At 40.4% G+C, this 27,914-nt stretch overlaps 2 protein-coding genes across 2 annotated transcripts; one reads left to right on the plus strand and one right to left on the minus strand.

The window, feature by feature from the left end:
- Positions 1-300: 300 nt before the first annotated feature.
- On the minus strand, positions 301-25,302 carry LOC138896058 (uncharacterized). The gene is made up of 5 exons (XM_070180835.1): positions 25,177-25,302; positions 21,879-21,938; positions 20,254-20,709; positions 19,780-20,079; positions 301-357 (listed from the first exon to the last, which is right to left on the minus strand). Exons 1-5 carry the CDS (start codon positions 25,300-25,302, stop codon positions 301-303), a joined length of 999 nt encoding a protein of 332 aa, XP_070036936.1.
- On the plus strand, positions 25,301-27,914 carry LOC117279278 (uncharacterized). Its single transcript, XM_070180836.1, has 5 exons — positions 25,301-25,320; positions 25,669-25,916; positions 26,028-26,336; positions 26,501-26,560; positions 27,769-27,914. The coding sequence occupies exons 1-5, from the start codon at positions 25,301-25,303 to the stop codon at positions 27,912-27,914; spliced, it is 783 nt and encodes a 260-aa protein (XP_070036937.1).

Here is a 27,914-nt window from a genome sequence, read left to right on the forward strand (position 1 = left end):
TTGGAGTCAAATCTTGAGGTGAAAACACCTTTTCCTGCGCGAAATAGGAAAATACTCTGTAAAAATTGTATAGGCACGCCGCATGGGGCGATGCGCCATGCGGGGCGATTGTGGAGAAATCCAGAGAGCTTGTTCTGATAAGCCGCGGGAAATTTTGGCAGCCATGGCACCCCACGCACCGCTTCACGCACCGTGGATGTGGTGAATTCTCAGAGTAATTCGTTTTGCTCCCTTTTTGATACCCAGGCTCAGTCCTTGACCCCCAAACGCGGTACCGGCTTAATTTCTTGGGCTTAGACATCAAAGCTCTAAATCACTTGAATTAGCTCCATAACATTTACATAGCTCAGAATCCTCCTACAAGGCATAAAATACACAATTAGTGCAGAACACTAGCTATTAAAGCTCAAACTCAATTAAAATGCAGTAAATTTGAGTGCAATAAGCGACTAAAACACGAGATTATAGCTTACCATCAACACCCCACACTTAAACCATTGCTTTTCCTCAAATGTACCATGCATTATTCACCACTCACTCACTTACTCAACATAGAAGTCAATGACATTACCTTTCCTTCATGAATCAAGTGCCCGCGCCACAATAGAGAGTAGTTCCACACACCATAAAATTTAAGAATAATTAGGAACTCAAGATAGAAAGAATTCACTCATTCTCAGAAACAACATTCATATGACACAAAAGAAGAACCATAGGCTTGCCCATAGTGTACTGCTTTACTAATCGAGCTCATTCAGTTAAGGATCAACTAGGACTTTAATTGGTTGTAATGTAGGTTGTGGGATGGGTAGGATAAATTTAGATATAAGAGTGACTACACCTCCCTATGCACTTTACTATGTACAATTTAACATTAAAAACCCCACACTTATGTCAAACCATACTCCACCTTAACATCATTATACATTAACTCCCACTTCTTTAAGCATAATTATAGCAAAAGTCACCACTTATCAATGAATATTTTCCTAACAATACAATTATTTTTTTTTTCTCTTTCAATTCAAGTGGCTCTTACTTTTTCAAAACAGTGCACCGTTCTCCTTATTTCATTAGTTCCACTCAAAAGCCAAAGCAATCACCCATACTTCAACTTTTACAAAGTTCATAACAAGTTTAAGTGCTCATGAGAGGTACAAGGTTCAAATATATAGTCAATTCAAACAAATGGATAGGGCTTGCACTGTGGTTGCCACAGAAACAGGATTACAAGCTCAACAAGGTTAATTAAAATACATCATAATTAGGTGGGTAATAACATATAATTGGCTCAACAAAAAATGCCTATATCACTTTCAAGACTGAACAAAACTACCATTTGGCGTTGCAAACACACGGGGCGAGTTCTAGACATCAAATGCAATGCATAAAATACAACAAAACCTCACACACACATGGCACATAACTCACTCAAGATTGGACTATCAAGACTGTAACGACCCGATCGGTCGTGTTGAGCATTTTCACTTTGGTCGTTAGTTTATGGGCATGATTAGATCCATATAATGTATTATGACTTATGCGAATGGTCTGTTTTGGTTTTTAGGTTATCCGAAATCGATTTGGATGGATGAATTGCTTTGTTGAAGCTTTAAATTGGAAAAGATGACCAAGTTTGCCTTTTGTGAATTTGACCTCGAAACGGAGTTTTGATGGTTCCGTTAGGTCCGGATGGGGATTTTGGACTCGGGTGTATGCCCGGATTTGCATTTGGATATTTCTAAAAGGTTTCGGCACTAATTGGCAAAAATTAGAAATTTGAACGTTCTGAAAGTTCATAAGTTTGACCTAGAGTTGACTTTGTGAATATCGGGTCCGGATTATAGTTCTGGGAATTGGAATAGTTTTGTTATGAAATTTGGGACTTGTGTGCAAAATTTGGGTTCATTTCGGGTTGATTTTGCTATGTTTCGACATGAGTTATGGAAGTTGGAAAAGCTCAAAGTTTATCAAGTTTGATTTGAGGTGTGATTCATCGTTTAGTTGTTGTTATGTGTGATTTGAGGCCTCGAGTAAGTCCATGATGTGTTTCGGGACTTTTTGGTATGTTCGGATGGGGTCTCGAGGGGCTCTAGCATGTTTCGGGTTGATTTCGGACTATTTTTCCTTCATTTTGCATTGCTGGTTCTGCACAGCTCAGGGTATCTGGTTTTCATAATCGCGATCACGGAGCAAGGATCGTGATCGCGTAAGGTTGTTTGATGGCTGGGGTCAAGTTATTCTTCGCATTCACGGGTTCTCAGACGCATTCGCGTAGGTTGCTGCAGAGTGAGCATCGCGTTCGCGCCAGTGTGCACGCATTCGCATAGTGTGTTTGACTGAGCTGGGAAGTCGATGACCTTCTTCTTCACGTTCGCATGGTGTCTACCTCATTCACACAATTACATCTCCTGTGTGTATCACGTTCGCGAGGTTTGTGTCGCCGATGCGTAGAGTAATTTGGTGTCAGATTAATTTTATTCATCGTGAACGCGATGGGTTTTCCACATTCGCGTAAGAGGATGCCTACGCAGAAGTATAGAGTACTCTATTTCGAGGGTTTCGACCATTTTTGCATTTTTAGACCTGTGGAGCTAGGATTGAGGCGATTTTTGAAGCAATTTTCACCATGTGGACTGGGGTAAGTGTTCTCCACTCATTTTTGATTTTATATCATGAATCTATCTTCGTTTTCGACATTTGATTGAGGGTTCCAAAAGAGAAAATTGGGGGTTTTAGCCTAAAGTTTCATAAAGTGAATTTTTGAGTTTTGAACATCGATTCGGAGTCGGATTTGAATGAAATTAGTATGGTTGGACTCGTAATTGAATGGGTTGTCAGATTTTGGGTTCCGAGGTTCGGGCCCGAGTTGGACTTCTTGGCCGAATATGGGCTTTTGATTAAAGATTCAATCTTTATTGATTGGGTTTCTTTCCTTCGGCATAATTTTATTTATTAGAGTTGCTTTTGTCTAGTTTTGAGCCGTTCGAAGGTCAGTACACGCGAGATGGCATTTTTGGAGCATCGCTTGGCTTGTTTGGTATTGGAATTTGACTTTTTCGAGGTAAGTAACACTTCTAAACTTGGTGCTGAGGGTATGAAACCCCGAATTACGTTCTATGTGTTTGATGTTGAGGTGCTGCACATGCTAGGTGACGGGCGTCTGGGCGTGCACCGTGTGAATAGTGACTTCGTTATTTCTGTGGTACTGTGTAGTTACCTAATCTTATCTGTAACCATGGAATCTTTACGTACTAGAGCTATTGAGTTGTGATCCATGATAGAAACCATATCTAGGCTACATGTTTATCCTGTAGGGACCCACTGAAGTCATTCTTGCTGTTGAGTTATCTGCTTTCATTACATTACATACTCAGTCATACGCATTCATATGCTTATCATATCTCAGTCTCTACTACCATTTATTGACACATCATATCATCATTTTGGGCTAGTTTCATGGCATTATGAGCCCGAGAGACTAAAGAGATTGATGACTGAGTGAGGGTGAGGGCCTGAGTGTGAGTGATATTATGGGATCGAGCTGCACGTCGCAGAATGTTATATTGATTATATTATGGGATAGGGCTGCACGACGCACCAGGTTATATTGATTTGTGCCACGATTGGCTTGATATAGTGCTTGGGATGAAGGAGCCTCGCCCATTTGGCCTATCCCATCCGAGCTTCGATGTTTTCCGTTCCTTTGATGTTTTTATGTATGCCTAACCCCATATATCCTAATATCTTCCTTTTAGATTATATAAGCTTAATTATCATGTGTTGATGCTTAGATTATTCCTAAATCATATTTAGACTTTCATGTCACAAGTTAGCCACTATGAGCCGACATTACGTTCATAATTTCGATTTGTCGATCATTTGACACAACTGTGGTTAAATGGATCTCCTTTAGTTGTATGTTATCATCTTGGAAGGTTATACATACCCGTGTATATGGTGGTGCTTGCTGAATTTTTGGGGATCATCCAGTTTTAGGGGAAACTCTGTCGAAATATTTGGAAATTTGAAGATTTGGACAAATTTTGAGTTCCTTGGTACTAAATTGATTCTAGAGGGATCATAATGAGTTAATTAGCCTTATTATATCATGTAAATACTCAATTTCTCCCTAGAATGGGTATAGGCTCCTCCGTCCAACTTATGGACGACGAGCGTCAGATTACGTTTGTGATTCTTTTTATAGTTTCCTTCATGATCTCTTGAGTCCATATGATGTTGTCATGTGTGTTATGCCTCATACATGCTTACATTGTTTATACTGGGGGGATATAGCCCATAATTCCAGCGAGGCCTATTGATTATATGCTGGGGGGAGATAGCCCATAACACCTGCCGTCATATTGATTATATATTTTTCGGCTAGGGGGATATAGCCCATAATGCCAGTCATACATGTTATATACGAGTATATAGCTACAGTTTGCATTGCATGAATATACATAAGGCTAGTTCATATGTATAGTTACCTGATTGGGGATATAGCCCATAACGCCAAACAGGTACCAGTTAAGATAGTAGTTCAGTTTCAACACACTTTTAGCTTAAACTTCCATTCAGCTCCAGATCAGTTGCTAGTTCAGACTCTTGTTTAGCTTTCAGATTTCCAGCTTACAGTCATACTTTAGTATGCTTTACATATACTTTCCAGCCTACATATATTGTGCATATCGTACTCACATCCCTTTTGAGGTGCTACGTTTCATGCCACGCAGGTACAGATAGATCAGCGCTTGAGCCACATCAGTAAGCCATCCACCAGTTGTTGGAGTCACTCCGCTTACTTTCAGAGTTTTTTATCTTTTGGTATGTGTACAGCCAGCTAGTTTGGGTATGTCGGGGCCTTGTCTCATCCAGTACTTGTTTAGTTCAGCACTCCTAGGGTCTTGTAGAAATGCACCTGTGCAGTTAGTATGTTTTTATATATCAGCTTGTGTTAGCCTTGTCGGCTTTCCAGATTGTACAGTTCTTATCAGCTATGCTTATTCTTGTTCAGTTTATCAGTTTATATTCATGATTAGTAGATTATCAACAGGTTTAGTGATGATCGGCACTTAGTGTCAGTTATCCGTCACGGCCCTAGGCTGGGTCATGACAAATATGGTATCAGAGTAGTTCAGTCCTAGGGTGTTTACAAGCCATGTCTAGTAGAGTCTTGTTAAGGTATCACGACCCCAAATTCCCTCCGTAAGATGTCGTGATGGCACCTAGTCTCTAAGACTAGGTAAGCCTATCAATTATGCAGAATAACTGAATATAAATATGAAACTCAATTCTCAAAAACTGAAATAAGTAAGAACGACAACTTAAATAGTCACAACACCCAAAACCCGATAGAAATAAGTCACAAGCTTCTAAGAATTTATTCTAAGTGTCTCTATACATCAGAGTCTAAAGAGAATAAGGAAAGCAACACAATAAGGATAGAAGGGGACTCCAAGGTCTGCGGACGCTGGCAGATATACCTTGAAGTCTCTATGTGCAGCTAGTTCACTGATACCCGGTCTGATAGGAAGTACCTAGATCTGCACAAAAAGATGTGCAGAAGTGTAGTATAAGTACACCACAGCGGTATCCAGTAAGTGCCAAGCCTAACCTCGGTAGAGTAGTGACGAGATCAGGTCAGGCCCTACTGGAAATAATAAAAAGAAAAGGTGAAAAGTTTAACAATATAATAATAAAAATGATAATGGAAATAAATCAAATAGTATGTCACAATTTAACTACACAGAACAAGGGCAATTAATACCTCACGGAAGGAAAATAGAAATTTACAACTATAAGGAAAACACAAAATAACCAAAGGTAAATGCAGCCATAAAGAAATATCAACAAGGGCACTCCCGAGGTACCGCCTCGTAGTCCCAAATCATAAATAAATTCACAATATCTCATTTTCTTATATCACCGCGGGAGCCTTCACATTTAATTTTTAAAGAAAATATTTTTCCCGAAATAGCATCCCGCGTTTTAGCCACCCTTATCACACCGCATGACTTCTAGTAGTTCCCCTACTAGCCATGCGTATCAAGCCACCCTTATCTCACTGCATGTGTTTCAACACCCAGACCTTATACCACTGCATGCGTATCAATATCACAATATATCACAATTTACACCTCAAGTGCCCAAATATTTTAATTTGCAAAAATAAATCAACAGCAACAATATTTTCCACAATAAGGATCTTACGGCTCAATCACCATGAGTATAAAAATCTCACAGAATATTCGGGAATGAATTACTCAGCAGAAATAATATTTCATAATTTTTAGCACGTTGCCTCAATACCAAATTTAAAAATGTCAAATACTTTATATTAATACTAATTCAATTAAGAAATTCAACCTTCGATTAATGCACATAATCAAAGAAACAACGTTTCAACTAAACAAGTAAGGCAATTAGCAAGAAAAGGTCAGGCAAATTTTAAAATAATATAAAAGTAGATCAATGATGATGAATATAACAAGATAAAATAATTTAATTAATTAGCAATAGTGTTCTACACAATTTAAAGACATAACCTTCCCCATTTAGTCTGTGTACACACTCGTCACCTTGCATACACGACTTTTAACATATCACAATTACCATATCAATACCAATCCTAAGGGGAATTTCACCCACACAAGGTTAGACAAGTCACTTACTTTAAACCATGTAATTCTTTACTCCGCTATGCCTTTACCTCGTGAATTGGCCTCCGAAAGCCTCGTATCTAGTCATAATTAATTCGATTTAATCAATACAAATTATTGGAAATAATTCCATATGAAAATACTAATTTTTCAACAAAATCCGAAATTTAACTCAAAAATTGCCCGTGGGGATCACGTCTCGAAACCCGGCAAAAGTTACAAAATATGAACGCCCATTCAACCACGAGTCCAACCATACCAAAATCACTAAATTCTGATATCAACTCGACCCTCAAATCTTCAATCTAAACTTAGGGATTTTCACAAATTTTCCAACTTAATCCATCAATTAAATGTTAAAAACTACCGTAGATTCGAGTACTTTAACTAAAATTGAGTTCAGAATACTTACCCCGATGTTTTCCTTGAAAATCTCCCGAAAATCGCCTCTCCACGAGCTCCAAATCGTTAAAATAGAAAATGGGACGAAGTCCCATTTTCAAAACTTAAACTCTCTGTCCATGCTTTTCTTCTTCGCAAACGCGACCATTGCCTCACGTTCGCGAAGCACAAAATTGTGCTGCCCAAAATTACTCTTTGCGAACGCAAAGGCAACCTCGCGAACGTGATGCCTTGCCAAACTTGGCCTTTGCGAACAAGAACCTTTAATGCCTATTGCCCCAGCCTGGCCTCGCCCTTCTACGCGAACGCGAACGCCCTCACGCGTTCGCGATGAATACTGCCATCACCCTTCGCGAACGCGGTCCCTTCTTTGCGAACGCGAAGAACAAATTCTCGCCTGCCCCAGTTCCCCTTTGAATGCGAGACTTCTCTCACAAATGCGAAGAAGAAAACCAGAGCTGGACACCAGAAATTCTTCAATTGTTCTCCAAGTCCAAAAATCGATCCGTAAACCTTCCGAAACTCACCCGAGGTCCCCCGGACCTCAATCAAATACTCTAACAAGTCCTAAAACATCATACAAACTAATTTAAAACCTCAAATCACATCAAACAATGATAAAACTACGAATCATACCCCAATTCAAGCTTAATGAAACTTAAGAATTTCCAACTTCTACATTCGATGCCGAAACCTATCAAATCAAGTCCGATTGACCTCAAATTTTGCACACAAGTCATAAATGACATAACGGACCTATTAAAATTTCTAGAATCGGATTCTGACCCCGATATCAAAAAGTCAACTCCCCGGTCAAACTTCCAAACTCAAATTTCTATTTTAGCCATTTCAAGCCTAATTAAACTACAGACCTCCAAATAATTTACCGGACACGCTCCTAAGTCCAAAATCATCATACGGAGCTATTGAAATTATCAAAATTCTATTCCGGGGTCGTTTACATATAAGTCAACATCCGATCAACCTTTTCAACTTAAGTTTTCATTTTGGAGACTAAGTATCTCAATTCATTTCAAAACCTCACCAGACCCGAACCAATTACTCCGGCAAGTCACATAACAACTGTAAAGCACGAATTGAGCAGTAAATGGGGGAACAAGGCTACAACTCTCAAAATGACTGGTCGGGTCATTATATCCTCCCCCTCTTAAACAAACGTTCGTCCTCGAACGAGTTTAGAATTATACCTGGAGTGGTGAAAAGATGAGGATAACAGCTACGCATATCATGCTTGGTCTCCCAAGTCGCCTCCTCAACCGGATGACCCCTCCACTGTACCTTTACTGAAACGATGCTCTTTGATCTCAACTTTCTAACTTGTTTGTCCAAAATGGCCAATGGTGTGTTACAACCCATGTTTTCGAACGTACGAGTACGTCGTAAGCCAGTTGATATAAGCTCAGAAATGAAATCATATTTGAAAAATTTACAAAGTAATTTAATCATGTTACCTCGGAGGTTACAAATATTAAAGATCATGAACAACAAGTACAAAGATGGTTGGAAGGTTCAAAAGCTAAAGGAATTGAAAAATATAATGTTTCATCGAAAATCGACAAATTGGGAATGTTATAGCATGTACTTTTGGAGTGAGAACAGGGTTTTTAACATGATAAGGAGGTTATGTTATGAGTTATGTTAGTCGTATGATAGTCGTGTGTTATGTTTTGAAGTCAAGCGAGTAGTGGAACAAAAGTCAATGAAAGTCATCACAAGTTACGTTCATAAGTTTTACTGAAACTTTAGGTCAAATGTAACTCCCATTTTCTCCCAATATACGTAGATTTATGGGGTGTTCCACCCATCAAATTAAATCTCTATGAGTCTATTTTCCAACTCATTAAACTGTTTGTCAATACAATATTGGAGTAGAGAGATATGGGCATTTTTGCGAGACTGCGTAGACTGTCACCTACTTGCTTAAACGAGAATCCAAAATTTGGCCTGTTCGGGTCGTCCAAAAAAGGGCCAATTCGGGTCGTTAAAATACCCTTCATATATTAGGCTGATAATAGGGGAAAATAACCAGACTTAATCTCTGCAAATATCCTCCCACAAATTTCCCACAAACCCCAATTGATTTTCTCTCCCTTTCAAGTTCTAATTGGAGGTAAAGCCTAGAGTTTGAAGAACCAAGATAGGAGCTGAGTTATCCAACAAATAAGGTAAGTTTACTGCTCTCTTTCATCCATTTTTGTCTGCGGTAGATTCATAGTAAGTCATTCTGTATTTGTAAGAACTCACGGGATGGTGATCGGAAGCCGTGAGTTCGAGTTATTCACTTGTAGCGGACTGTTTTGTGGTGATGTTGGGCTGCGTGTTTTACTACTATTTTGTGGAGTTTTGGAGGAGGAAGGGTGTGGATAAACACCACATAAATGCAGGATGTTGGGCTGGTCGTTCGTCGTAACATTTTCGGGTTGTTGACACTACTACGGTGGTCATTTTGTGTATGAAGAGATTAGGGTGTGTTGGGCTGTTTTGTAGTATTGTGTGGTGTACATAAGGTTGGAAAATAATGTATATATGTTGTTATTGTTGTTTTTGGTGTTGTTAGTGTTATCTTGAATTTGGAGGAAGTAAAGATTATAGGGGAGATGTTGTCTGTTTTAATACAAAATAAGCTTGTCGTTCGTTGTGCGTTAGTTGTACCTTTCGTAACTTAATGATAGTATTATTATCGTTGTTGTAGATTAAGGTGAGAAGAGGCGAGTTCAAGTTGGTGATTGGAAATATTGTGATAATGTATGTTAAGGCTAAACCTTTCTTCATTTTGGCATGATCCCGTAACTACATGAGTTTGATAACGAGGCATAAAGAGAAGTTTGTATTCCTGAATTTATTCACATTATCCTAGTCTCAAAAGTTACAGTATTCTCCCTTATCGGGACTTCATATTCAGTTTAGTATTGTCTTCTTTCAGCCAAGAGAGCAGAGAGTGTGTATATATATATATATATGTATATATATACAGTATTACAGTATTTTTACCACCATCGAGCTATAATCGGTGGGCAGGCCCCTATTGGGCAACCTCTGATCAGATGGTAAGTTATATACCGAGCCTACTGTGGCCGAGCGCCTATGAGCGAGCCCAGAATGGACGAGATACAGAGCCTAGTATGGCCGAGCGCCTATGAGCGTGCCTACTATGGCAGGGCAGTTACACATACTGAGCCATATAGGGCCGGACAACTATTTTACATACTATATGGAAAGAGTTGAGTCAGTATCAACAGGTAAGCATATCTTCATATTATTTTTGACTCCCAGTTACATTCAGTTATTATATCATTATTTCAGTTTCAACTTTTAGTTATTCTGCTGCCTTACATACTCAGTACATTATTTGTACTGACGTCCCTTTGTTGGAGACACTGCATTTCATGCATGCAGGACCTGATAGACAGCTGGACCCTCGTCATCCTGCACATTTATATATAGATATAGATATATTTAAATATATATGAGTTTTTGGGTATGTTTACCCCTCAGATGAGGGAGACGATACTTTCAGATGATTCAGAATATGGCCTCATCGGCCTAGGTTGAGGGTTACCCCTCTAGAGTTCACAGTTACAGAGTGGTACGCTCGGGTCGAGTATGGTACCTTGTGCCGGCCGCGCCTCTTTAGGTTTGGGGTGTGACAAACTTGGTATCAGAGCAGTTCTTTCCTAGGGAGTCTATAAGCCGTGTCTAGTAGAGTCTTGTTTATGGGTGTGTTGTACACCACACTTATAAGCAGGAGGCTACAAGGCATTTAGGAGTCTGTTACCCTTCATTAAAATCCAAATCGTGCTATAGAGATGAGTCATAAGAGTTCGAGCCAAAGCTTATGTTTGCTAATGATATAGCGATGCTTTAAATTAGAAAAAGTATAGCTAGCTAGAGGGCTAATACAACAGCAGGTAAGGTCATTAGTAGATAGAGAATTCTTGACTACATGGCCTTGTTTGAGACCATATTAGATCATGCTTACCATATGTGTGAATTTCCCATTTACCCTAAGACGGGAATATCTAACATACCCCGTCATGGGAGTATCAGAAGGTAAAAGTATAAGTTTCAACAGGTAACGGAAGCAAGGTGAAGAAGGGTACGAGGTACCTAGTTAATGAAGATTATCCGAATTTCCATGTCAGGCAGAGAAATAAAAGGATTCTAAGTTACCTTCAACAGAAATAGAGGTATGTACAATTGGCCACACCCATCTCAGTTATGCCCTATGGGAGCTAACATATATAGTTTAAGAGAAGGATAGGATATCAAGATCCAGCTTAGGTTAGAGTAACCCGAAATGGTGTATTGAGCCAGAGGAGCTAAAAGTGAAACAATGTTTTGTTGAAGTTTTCAGAATAATACGATAAACAGAAGTATTAACAGGAGAATAAGAAGAGAGTAAATGAAGTATTATGAGTAAGATGTGATAAATGGGTGATAACGGTAAATCAAAATATGATATGATGACAGAGTCTATAGTCAAGTGAAGGAAAAAAAAAGAGGTGACAGGTCTTGAGACAATAAAAGAGTATAGGCCAAAAGTCATATCCTCATTTCGAGAAATGAGTTGGTGTGTCCAACGTGATTACCAAAACAAAAAAATTTAGACCCCTGGAGTAATAGAAATCAACATGGGCTAGTGAACAAGATAAATTGAACATCAATTAGGGATCGAATAAGGTGATGATAGTCGACATCAAGAGAATTTCAAATATCGCATTCCAACAATAATACAATCGACAAGAGAAGAATAATCTTTAAAGGTCACTCAGGAAGACGCTTCCCTAAAGCAAGCACTTTGAGCAAAGTTAAGTTTAAAGGACTAAGTGTTTCAGTTACACTAGGTATCTGATACCGTCGTGTGTAAGATATTCAATTATCCTTGGTACATAAGGGTTACTGCAAGGCGAGTAAGAGTCAATAAAGACGTGAAAAGACGTCAAAGATGAAGAGGTAAAATATTTATAAGTAAGTCTTCATAGCATTAAATGTTAATACTCCCCTAAAGGGGGGAAGATGGTGTAATATGGTATTAAATTGGAGTTAAGTGGTTCAGGTAACTATGGAATAGTAAAGGAAGAATGCAGTAAATGGAGAAAGTAATGATATTGCATTTATTCAGATCCTACAGACATGATACAACTCCAGAACATTATGCAAGCACGACGCCGAGGAGAGGCAGTAAGGGTTCCCACACCAGATGTTATTGATAAATAAGTGCGAATGAAATTAGAAGATAGCTTAAGCCTACTTAAAGGCTGGGAGAGAAGAGGAAACTAATGAGTTACATCAGGTAAGTGAATTAGGAGTCTGATTATTAGACCAATATAATTATAGAAATCATGATTTAGAACATTGCAAAATCACTCTTAAGATTAGAGGTACAAGAAAGATAGTACAACGACCATATTCTATAACGGCTCTACAATAAATCCAGAAAAAAAAAAGTACCAGCCTTATAAGGAGTAATTATGAAGCTCCTGCCAGATTGTGTACGCACTAGAGGTGCAAGTTTATAGTAGAGCTTCAAGTGGTGGAAGTGAATTCTACCAATGTGGAAGGGAGGTTATGAAAGAGACAGAATATACAATGCGAGATTAAAAGCTAAGTAAGGTAAAGGTTAAGAAGGTACGAAATGCTCAAATGTAGAAGGTTGTGAATAGTCCATACATCAGATAGCGGGCTAGAAGCGCCATGATTCAGTATCCATAAATGATAGTGGTGTTGTCAGGGACATATCTTCTAACCTATAGTTTCCAAGTACCGAGAGGTCTAGTGAAGAGAGTAAAGAAGAGTTAGAGACGATTTGATGTCTCGCTTGAAGTTCCAGAATAACATAAAGAAATATATGATGCTAGAAAGTTAAAGGAAGGTTGTGAGTACTATAAATAGATATGTGTAGGTCGCAAGCTAAAGTATGGTAGAGCAACAAGGTTATTGAGAAGGTGACGAGAATAGGTAAGGCCTCAGAATTAAGCCCATCAAAATAAGAGAGCTGATGGTTTCCATAAGTTATAAAAAAAACTCAGTATAGCCTGAATGAACTCAGAGGAGTCTAAGACTATGAGCAATTTGAAGAGATAAAATGTTGCCCTGGTAGTAGAATAATGGTGTAATTGTGATATATAAGAGGATGATGTTAAGTCCATTGATTGATTAATGATTCAAAGAGAAGGGATCTCATGAATTGCATGAGATTAGAATACCCCTCATAAGATGAATCACGTTGGGATGCGATGAAATACAGTTATTGAAGTATAGTATCGTCCCTAGATGGATCAAGCAAATAACTTCAGATGTTTCCTGATGAGACGTGATCCCTAAGGACAATGTATTACGTAGGAGGTTTCAAGTTATCAATGGTAGATTATAGATCAACATTAAGGTAAATCAACAATAGGCAGATAAAAGTTCCAAAGTATGAGATGATATCAGGCTGTCATTTTTAAGATGAACAGTAATGAGGAAGAACTAAAGGACTTAGATTTATACATATAGGATAAGCAGCGAGAGGTAACCTGGAGTTGGGTAGCAAATCTCGGCAATAATAAACTGAAGTAAATGTGATAGTGTAGTATAATCTACCTAGATGTAGTAAAGCCATAAGGATATATTTACAAGATTACGAAACAAGATATTGCAACAGTCGTAAGTTTGACAAAGTACCGAGCGAAGAACTTCACTACACTTATATACACCTGGAGGAACAACTTGTCATAGTTCTGTATATGTTCCCAAAGTGAGGCTTAGAAATGGGCTAAAAGCTGGAGGAAAAGGAACAGAAGAGTCGCATAGGCGCACATACAAGGACAAAGTCTAACATGCTGCATGACAGAAGGTCACAATAATTACGAGATTGGAAGGATTCCGACCACAAGTCGTGCTGTGAGAAAGAGGCCTAAAGGGGGGAATGCACTGGCCTATGAATTTATTCATAGAACAGTTGCCTAGATGGAAAGGCCAACATTAAAGTATTTATGAGAGCTATAGGTTATGAGACTGATAAGTGCACCAGTCAACATTCGAGGACGAATGTTCCAAAGGGGGGAATGATGTTACAACCCATGTTTTCGAATGTACGAGTACGTCGTAAGTCAATGGATGTAAGCTCAGAAATGAAATCATATTTGAAAAATTTACAAAGTAAGTTAATTATGTTACCTCGGAGGTTACAAATATTAAAGATCATGAACAATAAGTACAAAGATGGTTGGAAGGTTCAAAAGCTAAAGGAATTGAAAAACATAATATTTCATCGAAAATCGACAAATTGGGAATGTTATAGCATGTACTTTTAGAGTAAGAACATGGTGTTTAACATGATAAGGAGGTTATGTTATGAGTTATGTTAGTCGTATGATAGTCGTGTGTTATGTTTTGAAGTCAAGCGAGTAGTGGAACAAAAGTCGATGAAAGTCATCACAAGTTACGTTCATAAGTTTTACTGAAACTTTGGGTCAAATGTAACTGCCATTTTCTCCCAATATACGTAGAGTTATGGGGTGTTCCACCCATCAAATGAAATCTCTATGCGTCTATTTTCCAAATCATTAAACCGTTTGTCAATACGACATTGGAGTAGAGAGATATGGGTATTTTTGCGAGACTGCGTAGACTGTCACCTACTTGCTTAAACGAGAATCCAATATTTGGCCTGTTCGGGTCGTCCAAAAAAGGGCCAGTTCAGGTCGTTCAAAGAGGCCTTTTTAAAGGATTATCCCCTTCATATATTAGGCTGATAATAGGGAAAAATAACCAGACTTAATCTCTGCAAAAATCCTCCCACAAATTTCCCACAAACCCCAATTAATTTTCTCTCACTTTCAAGTTCTAATTGGAGGTAAAGCCTAGAGTTTGAAGAACCAAGATAGGAGCCGAGTTATCCAACAAATAAGGTAAGTTTACTTCTCTCTTTCATCCATTTTTTTCTTCTATAGATGCATAGTAAGTCGTTCTATATTTGTAAGAACTCACGGGACGGTGATCGGAAGCCGTGAGTTCGAGTTATTCACGTGTAGCGGACTGTTTTGTGGACTGTTTTGTAGTGCTGTTGGGCTGCATGTTTTACTACTGTTTTGTGGAGTTTTGGAGGAGGAAGGGTGTGGATAAACACCACATAAATGCAGGATGTTGGGCTGGTCGTTCGTCGTAATATTTTCGGGTTGTTGACACTACTACGGTGGTCATTTTGTGTATGAAGAGATTGGGGTGTGTTGGGCTATTTTGTAGTATTGTGTGGTGTACATAAGGTTGGAAAATAATGTATATATGTTGTTATTGTTGTTTTTGGTGTTGTTAGTGTTATCTTGAATTTGGAGGAAGTAAGGATTATAGGGGAGATGTTGTCTGTTTTAATACAAAATAAGCTTGTCGTTCGTTGTGCGTTAGTTATACCTTTCGTAACTTAATGATAGTATTATTATTGTTGTTGTAGATTAAGGTGAGAAGAGGAGAGTTCAAGTTGGTGATTAGAAAGATTGTGATAAGATATGTTAAGGCTAAACCTTTCTTCATTTTGGCATGATCCCGTAACTACATGAGTTTGATAACGAGGCATAAAGAGAAGTTTGTATTCCTGAATTTATTCATATTATCCTAGTCCCAGAAGTTACAGTATTCTCCCTTATCGGGACTTCATATTCAGTTTAGTATTGTCTTCTTTCAGCCAAGAGAGTAGAGAGTATATATATATATATATACAATATTACAGTATTTTCACCACCATCGAGCTATAATCGGTGGGCAGGCCCCTATTGGGCAACCTCTGATCAGATGGTAAGTTATATACCGAGTGCCTATAAGCGAGCCCAAAATGGCTGAGATACAGAGCCTAGTATGGCCGAGCGCCTATGAGCGAGCCTACTATGGCAGGGCAGTTACATATACCGAGCCTTATAGGGCCGGACAACTATTTTACATACTATATGGAGAGAGTTGAGTCAGTATCAACAGGTAAGCATATCTTCATATTATTTTTGACTCCCAGTTACATTCAGTTATTATATCATCATTTCAGTTTTAGCTTTCAGTTATTCTGCTGCCTTACATACTCAGTACATTATTTGTACTGACGTCCCTTTGCTGGGGACGCTGCATTTCATGCATGCAGGTCCTGATAGACAGCTGGATAGACCTTCCTAGTAGACAGAGCCAAATATCAGCTTGGTTGGTAAGCTCCACTTTCCCGGAGTTACCATGTCAAGACCTTGGAGTCCGTTTTATATATACAGGTTTGATGGGTAGATCGATGCCCTGTCCCGACCATGATACAGTTCAACTATCTCTAGAGGCTTGTAGACAAGTCCTGTATAGTTTGTATATCAGTAGATGTTCATTGGCGGCCTCGTCAGCCTGCACATTTATATATAGATATAGATATATTTAAATATATATGAGTTTTTGGGCATGTTTACCCCTCATATGAGGGAGACGATATTTTCAGATGATTCAGAATATGGCCTCATCGGCCTAGGTTGAGGGTTACCCCTCTAGAGTTCACAGTTACAGAGTGGTACGCTCGGGTCAAGTATGGTACCTTGTGCCGGCCACGCCTCTTTAGGTTTGGGGCGTGACAACTGGCTCCTCAACATAAGATAGATCCTTATCCAACTAGACTGAGCTGAAGTCTAACACATGAGACGGATCGTCGTGATACTTTCGGAGCATGGAAACATGAAACACTAGATGAACTGTAGTGAGACTAGGTGGTAGTGCAAGTTTGTAAGCCACCTCTCCAATTCTCTCAAGAATCTCTAAAGGCCCAATATACCTAGGGCTCAACTTGCCCTTCTTCCCGAATCTCATAACACCCTTCATGGGCGAAACCCGAAGCAAGTCCCGCTCACCAACCATGAATGCAACATCACGAATCTTCCGATCCGCATAACTCTTCTGTCTAGATTGGGCTGTATGAAGTCGATCCTGAATCAACTTAACCTTTTCCAAAGCATCCTCGACCAGGTATGTACCCAATAATCTAGCCTCGCCTGGTTCGAACCAACCCACTGGAGACCGGCACCGCCTACCATACAAGGCCTCATACTGAGCCATCTGAATGCTCAACTGGTAGTTGTTGTTGTAAGCAAACTCTGCAAGTGGAAAGAACTGATCCCAAGCACCCCCAAAATCTATTACACATGCAGGAAGCATATCCTCTAATATCTAAATAGTGCGCTCGGACTGTCCGTCCGTCTGAGGGTGAAATGTTATACTCAACTCCACACGAGTACCCAACTCTCGCTGTACGACCCTCCAGAACCGTGATATAAACTGCGTACCCCGGTCAGAGATGATAGATACCGGTACGCCATGAAGCCTGACAATCTCGCGAATGTAAACCTGAGCCAGCTACTCTGAAGAGTAAGTAGTAACCACATGAATGAAATGAGCTGACTTGGTCAATCTATCCACAATCACCCAAACTGCATCAAACTTCCTCTGAGTCCGTGGGAGCCCAACAATGAAATCCATAGTGATATGTTCCCATTTCCATTCTGGAATCTCTAACTTCTGAAGCAATCCACCTGGTCGTTGATACTCATATTTCACCTGTTGACAATTTAGGCACCAGGCGACGTACTCCATTATGTCTTTCTTCATCCGCATCCATCAATAGTGCTATCTCAAGTCCTGATACATCTTTGCAGCACCCGGATGAATGGAGTACCGCGAACTGTGAGCCTCCTGGAGAATCAATTCACGCAAGCCATCTACATTGGGTACACATAGCCTGCCCTGCATCCGTAATACACCGTCATCTCCAATAGTGACTTCCTTGGCATCACCGTGCTGAACTGTGTCCTTAAGGATAAGTAGATGGGGGTCATTATACTGACGCTCTCTGATACGATCATAAAGAGAAGACTGAGAAACCACACAAGCCAAAACTCGGCTCGGCTCGGAAACATGCAATCTAACAAACTGGTTGGCCAAGGCCTAAACATCCAAGCTAAATGCCTTTCTGCTACCGGTAAGTATGCTAAGCTGCCCAAACTCTCTGCCTTATGACTCAAGGCATCGGCCACAACATTGGCCTTTCCAGGATGATAGAGAATGGTGATATCATAATCCTTAAGCAACTCCACCCACCTCCGCTGCCGCAAATTAAGATCTTCCTATTTAAATAGATGTTGTAGACTCCGGTGATCGGTATAAACCTCACAATGGACACCGTACAAATAATGCTGCCAAATCTTCAAGGCATGAACAATAGCTGCTAACTCAAGGTCGTGGACCGGATAATTTTTCTCATGTACCTTTAGTTGTCTGGATGCATAGGCAATCACCCTACCATCTTGCATAGCATTGCACCGAGACCAACACACGATGCATCACAATACACAGTATAAGACCCTGAACCTGTAGGCAACACTAATACTGGGTCTGTAGTCAAAGCTGCCTTAAGCTTTTGAAAGCTCTCCTCACGTTCCTTGGTCCATCTGAACGGAGCACCCTTCTGGGTCAATTTGGTCATAGGTGCATCAATAGAAGAGAAACCCTCTACAAATCGGCGATAATACCCCGCCAAGCCAAAAACACTTTGGATCTCCGTAGCTGAGGATGGTCTGGACCAACTCTGCACTGCCTCAATCTTCTTCGGATCTACCTTGATCCCCTCGCACGAAACTATATGACCCAAGAATCCCACTGAATCAAGCCAGAATTCACACTTTGAAAATTTTGCATATAACTTCTTTTCTCTCAAAGTTTGAAGCACAGTCCTCAGGTGCTGCTCATGATCTTCCTGGCTCAGGGAGTACACCAGAATGTCGTCAATAAACATAATGATGAAAGAATCGAGATAGGGATGAAATACACTATTCATCAAATGCATAAATATTGTTGGGGTGTTGGTCAGCTTAAATGACATTACAAGGAACTCGTAATGACCATACCGAGTCCTGAAGGCAGTCTTTGCAATATCTGGTTCCCAAATCTTCAACTGATGATACCCTGACCGCAAATCAATTTTTGAGAATACTCTGGCACCCTGAAGTTGATCAAATAGGTCATCAATACGTGGCAATGGATACATGTTCCTCACTGTAACCTTGTTCAACTGGCGATAATCAATACACATCCGCATAGAACTATACTTCTTCTTCACAAATAATACACGAGCAACCCAAGGTGATACACTGGGCCGAACAAAAACCTTATCAAGCAGCTCCTGCAACTGCTCCTTTAATTCTTTCAATTCTGCTGGGGTCATAGGATATGGTGGAATAGAAATGGGCTGAGTGCCTGGTAATAAATTAATTCCAAAGTCAATATCCCTGTCGGGTGGCATACCCGGAAGATCCACTGGAAATACATCGAGAAAATACCTTACTACCGGAACTGACTCCACGGTAGGAGTATCAACACTAACATCTCTCACATAGGCCAGATACGTATCACACCCCTTCTCAACCATTCGTTGAGCCTTAAGAAATGAAACAACTCTGCTAGGAACATAATCCAAGGTACCTCTCAACTCTAGCCGTGGTAGACCTGGCATAGCCAACGTCACAGTCATGGCGTGACAATCAAGGATAGCGTGATAGGGCGACAACCAGTCCATGCCCAAAATAATATCAAAATCCACCATACTGAGCAATAATAAATCAGCTATGGTCTCAAAACCACTGATAACAATCAAACACGACCGATACACGCGGTCAACAATAATAGATTCACCCACGGGTGTAGATACATAAACAGAAGAACCCAAAGAGTCACGGGGTATGCCCAAATATGGGGCAAAATAAGATGACACATAAGAATAAGTGTAGCCTGGATCAAATAAGACTGATGCATCTCTATGACAAATCAGAACAATACATGTGATAACAGAATCTGATGCAACTTCCTCCTTCCTAGTAGGAAGGGCATAATATCTGGCCTGGCCTCCCCCTCTAGGGTGACCTCTACCTGTCTGACCTCCACCTCTAGCTAGCTGTGAAGGTGGAGTGGCAACTGGTGCAGTAACCATGGGCTGAGAAGCCTGAGGGCCCTGCAGAATAGGTGGAGCCTAGGAAATTTATGGAGGTGCACCCCTCCTGAATCTGGGGTAATCCCTCATTATATGATGAGTGTCACCACACTCAAAACAAGCCCTCGGAGGATGTGGCAGCTAGGACCGGCTCGGGCCTGATCTATTGGACTGGCCGCTGAAAGCACCCCGTACAGGAGGTACAGTAGAAACTGGCGATGCATAATATGGAACCTGAGGTTTGGGAGTAGCCGGAGTACCACTGGCAGCTGGAAGTGCTGAATGAATAGGACGGTCCACATAGCCTCTACCATGACGGGTTGTAGCTGAGGCACGAGAATTGTTATATGTGATAGAATCTCGAGGTCTCTTAGCTTCCCTCTTTTCTCTCTCCCGGATCCGCATACCCTCCAATCTCCTAGCAATTGACACCACCTGTTGGTATGCGATGTACATCTCTAGCTCTCGAGCCATACTGAATCTGATACTAGGGTGGAGCCCCTCAATAAATCGACGGACGCACTCTTTGATAGTAGCAACCAGGGCTGGTGCATGCCTAGCCAAATCACTGAATAGGACAACATACGTCGATATTGTCATAAAGCCCTGGTGCAACTGCTTAAACTTGGCGCGCCAAGCATCTCTAAAACTCTAAGAAACATACTCCCTTAAGAACATATATGAAAACTAAGTCCAAGTGAGTGAAGCTGCCTCACCCGGACTATCCAACTCGTATGCTCGCCACCACTGGTAGGCCGCTCCTCTAAGCTGGAATGCCGTGAAAGAAACCCCACTGGAATACACAATACCCATAGTACAGAGGATACGGTGACATTCCTCAAGAAAACCCTAAGCATCCTCTGAAGCCAAACCGCTAAAAGTGTGAGGATGGTACTTCTTGTACCTCTTGAACCTGAACTGCTCCCCCTCCAAAACTGCTGCCCTAGCCTCGGGCTAAACTGGGAAAACTAGTATAACCTCTGGGGCATGGTCAACCTGGGCTCGTGTCTTTGGGATACGGGCAGCGGGAGTCTGTTCTCCTCCCCCGGCCTGAGATGTGGCAGGAGCAAGTGGAATCAACCCTGCCTGAGCCAGAGTGCCAAACATGCTCAAAAACTAGGCAAGAGTCTCCTGAAGTGCAGGGGTAGTAACAGGCATCTCAGGTGCCTGCTCTCCAACTGAAGCTACTGGTAGCTCTGCTGCAGCAGCTCGTGCAGGTGCTCTGGCTGCACCACGTGGTCTTCCTCGGCCTCTTGCGGCTCCAACATGGGGCGTGGGTGTCTGATCATCGAATCCAGTTGTGCATGTCCTCACCATCTATGAGAGAATAGAAAGACAAGGGTTTAGAATTTCGAAGTCAACAAATGCACACGATAAGGAATCAAAGAAGTGAACATTTTCCTAACAGTTCCAGAGCCTCCTGAAGATAAGTACAAATGTCTCCGTACTGATCTGCGAGACTCTACTAAACCTGCTTGTGACTCATAACACCTATGAACCTAGAGCTCTGATACCAACTTGTCACGACCCCAAATTCCCTCCGTAAGATGTCGTGATGGCACCTAGTCTCTAAGATTAGGTAAGCCTATCAATTATGCGGAATAACTGAATATAAATATGAAACTCAATTCTTAACAACTGAAATAAATAAGAATGACAACTTAAATAATCACAACTCCCAAAACCCGGTAGAAATAAGTCACAAGCTTTTAAGAATTTATTCTAAGTGTCTCTATACATCAGAGTCTAAAGAGAATAAGGAAAGCAACACAATAAGGATAGAAGGGGACTTTGAGGTCTGCGGACGCTGGCAGATATACCTTGATGTCTCCGCGTGCAGCTAGTTCACTGATACCTGGTCTGATAGGAAGTACCAAGATCTGCACAAAACGATGTGCAAAAGTGTAGTATGAGTACACCACAGCGGTACCCAGTAAGTGCCAAGCATAACCTCGGTAGAGTACTGACGAGGTCAGGTTAGGCCCTACTGGAAATAATAAAAAGACAGGGTGAAAAGTTTAACAATATAATAATAAAAATGACAATGGGAATGAATCAAATAATATGTCACAATTTAACTACACAGAATAAGGGCAATTAATACCTCACGGAAGGAAAACAGAAATTTACAACTTTAAGGAAAACACAAAATAACCAAAGGCAAATGCAGCCATAAAGAAATATCAACAAGGGCACTCCCGAGGTACCGCCTCGTAGTCCCAAATAATAAATAAATTCACCGCGGGAGCCGTCACATTTAATTTTAAAGAAAATATTTTTTCCGAAATAGGATCTCACGTTTTAGCCACCCTTATCACATCGTGTGACTTCTAGTAGTTCTCATACTAGCCACGCGTATCAAGCCACCCTTATCTCACCGCATGCGTTTCAACACCCAGACCACATACCACCGCATGCGTATCAATATCACAATATATCACTATTTGCACCTCAAGTGCCCAAATATTTCAACTTGCCAAAATAAATCTACAACAATAATATTTTTCACAATAAGGAGCTCACGGCTCAAACATCATGAGTATAAAAATCTCACAAAATATTCGGGAATGAATAACTCAGCAAAAATAATATTTCACAATTTTTAGCACGTTGCCTTAATACCAGATTTAAAAATGTCAAATACTTTATATTAATACTAATTCAATTAAGAAATTCAACCTTTGATTAATGCACAGAATCAAAGAAACAAAGTTTCAACTAAACAAGTAAGGCAATTAGCAAGAAAAGGTTAAACAAATTTCAAAAATATATATAAATAGATCAATGATGATGAATATAACAAGATAAAATAATTTAATTAATTAGCAACAGTAATCTACACAATTTAAAAGCATAACCTTCCATATTTAGTCCATGTACACACTCGTCACCTCGCGTACACAAATTTTAACACATCACAATTATCACATCAATACCAATCCTAAGGAGAATTTCCCCCACACAAGGTTAGACAAGTCACTTACCTCGAACCGTGTAATTCTTTACTCCGCTATGCCTTTGCCTCATGAATTGGCCTCCGAAAGCCTCGTATCTAATCATAATTAATTTGATTCAATCAATACAAATTATTGGAATTAATTCCATAAGAAAATACTAATCTTTCAACAAAATCCGAAATTTAACTCAAAAATAGCCTGTGGCGCCCACGTCTCGGTACCTGACAAAAGTTACAAAATATGAACACCCATTCAACCACGAGTCCAACCATACCAAAATCACTAAATTCTAATATCAACTCGACCCTCAAATCTTCAATCTAAACTTAGGGATTTTCACAAATTTTTCAACTTAATCCACCAATTAAATGTTAAAAGCTACCATAGATTCGGGTACTTTAACCAAATTTGAGTTAAGAATACTTAACCCGATGTTTTCCTTGAAAATCTCCCGAAAATCGCCTCTCCCCGAGCTCCCAATCGGTAAAAATGGAAAATGGGACGAAGTCCCATTTTCAGAACTTAAACTCTCTGTCCAGGCTTTTCTTCTTCGCGAATGCGACCATTGCCTCGCGTTCAATAAGCACAAAATTGTGCTGCCCAAAATTACTCTTCGCGAACGCGAAGGCAACCTCGCGAACGCAATGCCTTGCCAAACTTGGCCTTCATAAATGCGGTCCCTTCTTCACGAACGCGAAGAACAAATTCTCGCCTGCCCCAGTTCCCCTTCGCGAATGCGAGACCTCTCTCGCGAATGCGAAGAAGAAAACCAGAGCTGGACACCAGAAATTCTTCAACTGTTCTCCAAGTCCAAAAATCGATCCGTAAACCTTCTGAAACTCACCCGAGGTCCTCAGGACCTCAACCAAATACTCCAACAAGTCCTAAAATATCATACGAACTTATTCGAAACCTCAAATCACATCAAACAATGCTAAAACCCCGAATCATACCCCAATTCAAGCTTAATGAAACTTAAGAATTTCTAACTTCTACATTTGATGCCGAAACCTATTAAATCAAGTCCGATTGACCTCAAATTTTTCATACAAGTCATAAATGACATAACAGACCTATTCAAATTTCCAGAATCAGATTCCGACCCCGATATCAAAAAGTCAACTTCCCGGTCAAACTTCCAAACATAAATTTCTATTTTAATTTCAAGCCTAATTTAACTACGGACCTCCAAATACTTTTTCGGACACGCTCCTAAGTCCAAAATTATCATACGGAGTTATTGAAATTATCAAAATTCTATTTTGGGGTCGTTTACACATAAGTTGACATCCAGTCAACCTTTTTAACTTAAGTTTTCATTTTGGAGACTAAGTGTCTCAATTCATTTCAAAACCTCATCGGACCCGAACCAATTACTCCGGCAAGTCACATAATAACTATAAAGTACAAATTGAGCAGTAAATGAAAAAATGAGGCTACAACTCTCAAAACAACTAGCCGGGTCATTACATCAAGAGTATGTTGCGCACCATATTTATGAACAGAAGGCTATAGGGCATTGTAAGATGGTTGTCCTTCTTTCTTCTCTAGATCGTGCGGTAGAGCTATGTTATAAGAATTCAACTTTCTAACTAAAAGTTTTTTATGTAATGATGTCGCCGAAGAGACCTACAGCTGTCTAGAAGGGCAAAGGCGTTGCTGGCCAGGGTACTAGCAGAGTACCCCCTGAGTTAGATGAGCATGAGGAGTCCAGACATGAGGTTCTATCCGGAGCTTCACAGACTCTATTTGTTCAGGGAGAGGTTAGGGGTGCTCTAGCTATCGCACCTCCGGCTCCTCAGCACTATGATACGAGGGAGGTCGTCAGATTGTTGAATAGCATTACAGCTACTCAGTTCAGACGACATCATACAAGTCCTCAGGGTGACGATACGGGTTCTAGGATTTGTGATTTCCTCAGATTAGAGCCTCCAACTTTCACGAAATCTAGTACAACAGAGGATCCCCAGGATTTTCTAGACAGAGAAGCCAGAGCCCTCAGAGTTATGCATGCCACAGATAGAGAGTCAGTAATTGGCAGCATAAAGATTATAGGATCTAGCAGCAGATTAGTATACCACTTGGGAGATGTCTAGGGGAGAAAATGCCGCTCCAGCTACATGGCGGGAGTTCTCAGAGGCATTCCTCCACCATGACTTACCTGTAGAGACATGTAGAGCACGATTGGATTAGTTCCAAACATTGAGACAGAGGGTATGAGTGTTGTAGAATACAACCTCCTCTTTAATTCTTTAGCGAGGTTTGCTCCTACAGTTGTATCACACATGGAGGACAGGGTACACAGGTATGTAGCAGGACTTGGTCCTTACTTAGTAAATGAGTGTATAATCATATCTATATAGTCGGGTGTGGACATTCCACGTATTCAGGCATCCGCCTTAGCACTTGAGGAAAGGAAACAGAAGTAGAGCGCTGATAGAGGTAAAAGCTAAAGAAAGAGAGGTAGATTTTCATGTCTGTTTAGTGAGACATCTGGTGCTAGTAGACAGCAGAGTGTTATGCAGCCATCATCTAGTACTCCTTCACAATTTCTGGGGCCAAAACCTGATCGACCCCCACAGTCTAGAGCTAGTCAGGCATCAGGATCCCAGCATTGAGGTGTTTCTAGTTAGGGTGGTTCACTTTACCCTAGGTGTTCTGATTGTGATAGATGCCATTTGGGCCGATGCCAGTTGGGTGGAGATGCATGTTATGTTTGTGGCGAGTCAGGCCATTTTATGAGAGATTTCCCGTCTACGGGTAGTAGTGGTTCAGCTCAGCCAGCAAGATCAGTTGCAGCTTCTTCAGCACCAGCACCAGCACCAGCACACGCACAAGGGCAAGTTCCTCAAACACCAGCGGGCTGTGGTAGAGGTCGAGGCGGAGCTCCTACTACAGATGGTCCCCAGAATCGCAACTACACTTAGGTTGGTCGTTAGGACCGGGAGGCTTCACAAGACGTGGTTATAAGTACTTTGTCAATGAATTCTCATAATGTGTATGTGTTGATAGATCCTGATTTTACACTATATTATGTTACTTCATTTGTTAATACTAAGTTTGGGATAGAACCAGAAGCCATTAAACGTTTTGAGGTAGCCACCCCAGTTGGTGATTCAGTAGTAACTAGGTGTGTTTTTAGAGGTTGTACTATTGTGATTGGAGACCGTAGTACTACAGCTGGCTTGATTGAGTTAGGAATGGTTGACTTTGATGTTATACTTGGTACGGATTGGTTGTCTTCTTGCTATGCTAATATTGACTGTAAAGCAAAGACGGTCCAGTTCAATTTCCCAGAAGGGTCAGCTATAGAATGGAAAGGTGTTTCTATATCACGAAAAAGGTATATCTATTTTGTACCTTAAGACGAGGAAGATAATCGCCAAGGGATGCTTATCATATAGTTCATGTTCGAGACATAGAGAATGGAATGCCGACTCTTGAATAAGTTCTAATAGTGAATAAGTTCCCTGACGTATTTCTAGATGAGCTTCCAGGTCTTCCTCCAGAGTGGAAAATTGACTTTCCCATCAATATAGTGTCGGGTACGAAACCAATATTTATTCCTCCTTACAAAAAGGAACCAGCAATATTAAAGGAAATTAAGGAGTAGTTGAAAGATCAATTACATAAGGGTTTCATTAGACCCAGCACTTCTCCTTGGGGAGCAACAGTCTTATTTGTGAAAAAGAAAGATGGCTCCCTACGTATGTGCATATATTACAAACAATTGAACAAGGTCACGATCAAGAATAGATATCCCCTTCCCAGAATTGATGACTTGTTCGACCAGCTTTAGGGTGCCAACTACTTCTCGAAGATAGACTTGAGATCAGGCTACCATCAGGTTAGAGTCAGAGAGTGTGACATACCTAAGACAGCGTTCAGAACCAGGTATGGCCATTACGAGTTTCTAGTGATATCGTTCGGGCAGACTAATGCCCAATGGTGTTTAAGGATCTTATGAACATCGTGTTTAGGCCTTATCTAGACTTATTTGTGATAGTGTTTATTCATAATATTCTGGTTTATTCCAAGTTTGAATCATAACATCCATATATATATATCTATGCACAGTGTTAGGTATCCTTTGGGACCAGAAGTTGTATGCCAAATTCTCAAAGTGCGAATTCTAGTTGTGTTCGATAGCATTTTTTGGACATATAGTATCATCAGAGGGCATCAAAGTAGATGGTTAGAAGATATAGGCAGTGAAGAATAGGCCCAGACTTATGACGCAACTTGAGGTACGTAGTTTTCTAGGTTTGGCAGGGTATTATAGGAGGTTCATAGACGGTTTTCTTCCCTTGCAGCGCCACTTACTAGATTAACACAGAAAGCAGCCAAATTTCAGTGGTCAGATGAATGTGAGGGAGTTTCCAAGAGTTGAAAAACAGGTTGATTATAGCTCCGGTTCTTACACTTCTAGAGGGATCTGAGGGTTATGTTATTTACTAAGACGCTTCTCGAATTGGCCTAAGTTTTGTGTTGATGCAACACGAAAAGGTAATTTTTTATGCTTCTAGACAGTTGAAGAAGCATAAGTAAAATTATCCTACACATGACTTGGAGCTAGCAGCAGTTATTCATACACTGACGATTTAGAGGCACTATGTCTATAGTGTTCATGTTGATATCAATAGAGATAATAGGAGCCTCCAGTATATATTTAAGTAGAAGGAGTTGAACTTGCAACAAAGACGGTGGTTAGAGCTTCTAAAGGATTACAACATTGACATTCTTTATCATCCAGGTAAAGCTAATTTTATAGCTGATGCTCTCAGCCGTAAGTCCATGGGGAGTTTAGCTTACTTGCAGCCTCAGAAAAGGGATTTAGCTTATAAACTCCATCAGTTAGCCAGTTTAGAAGTTAAATTGATAGATTCAGAGGATGCATGA

The sequence above is a fragment of the Nicotiana tomentosiformis genome, chromosome 7, assembly GCF_000390325.3.
Source record: "Nicotiana tomentosiformis chromosome 7, ASM39032v3, whole genome shotgun sequence".
NCBI classification, from domain to species: Eukaryota; Viridiplantae; Streptophyta; class Magnoliopsida; order Solanales; family Solanaceae; genus Nicotiana; species Nicotiana tomentosiformis.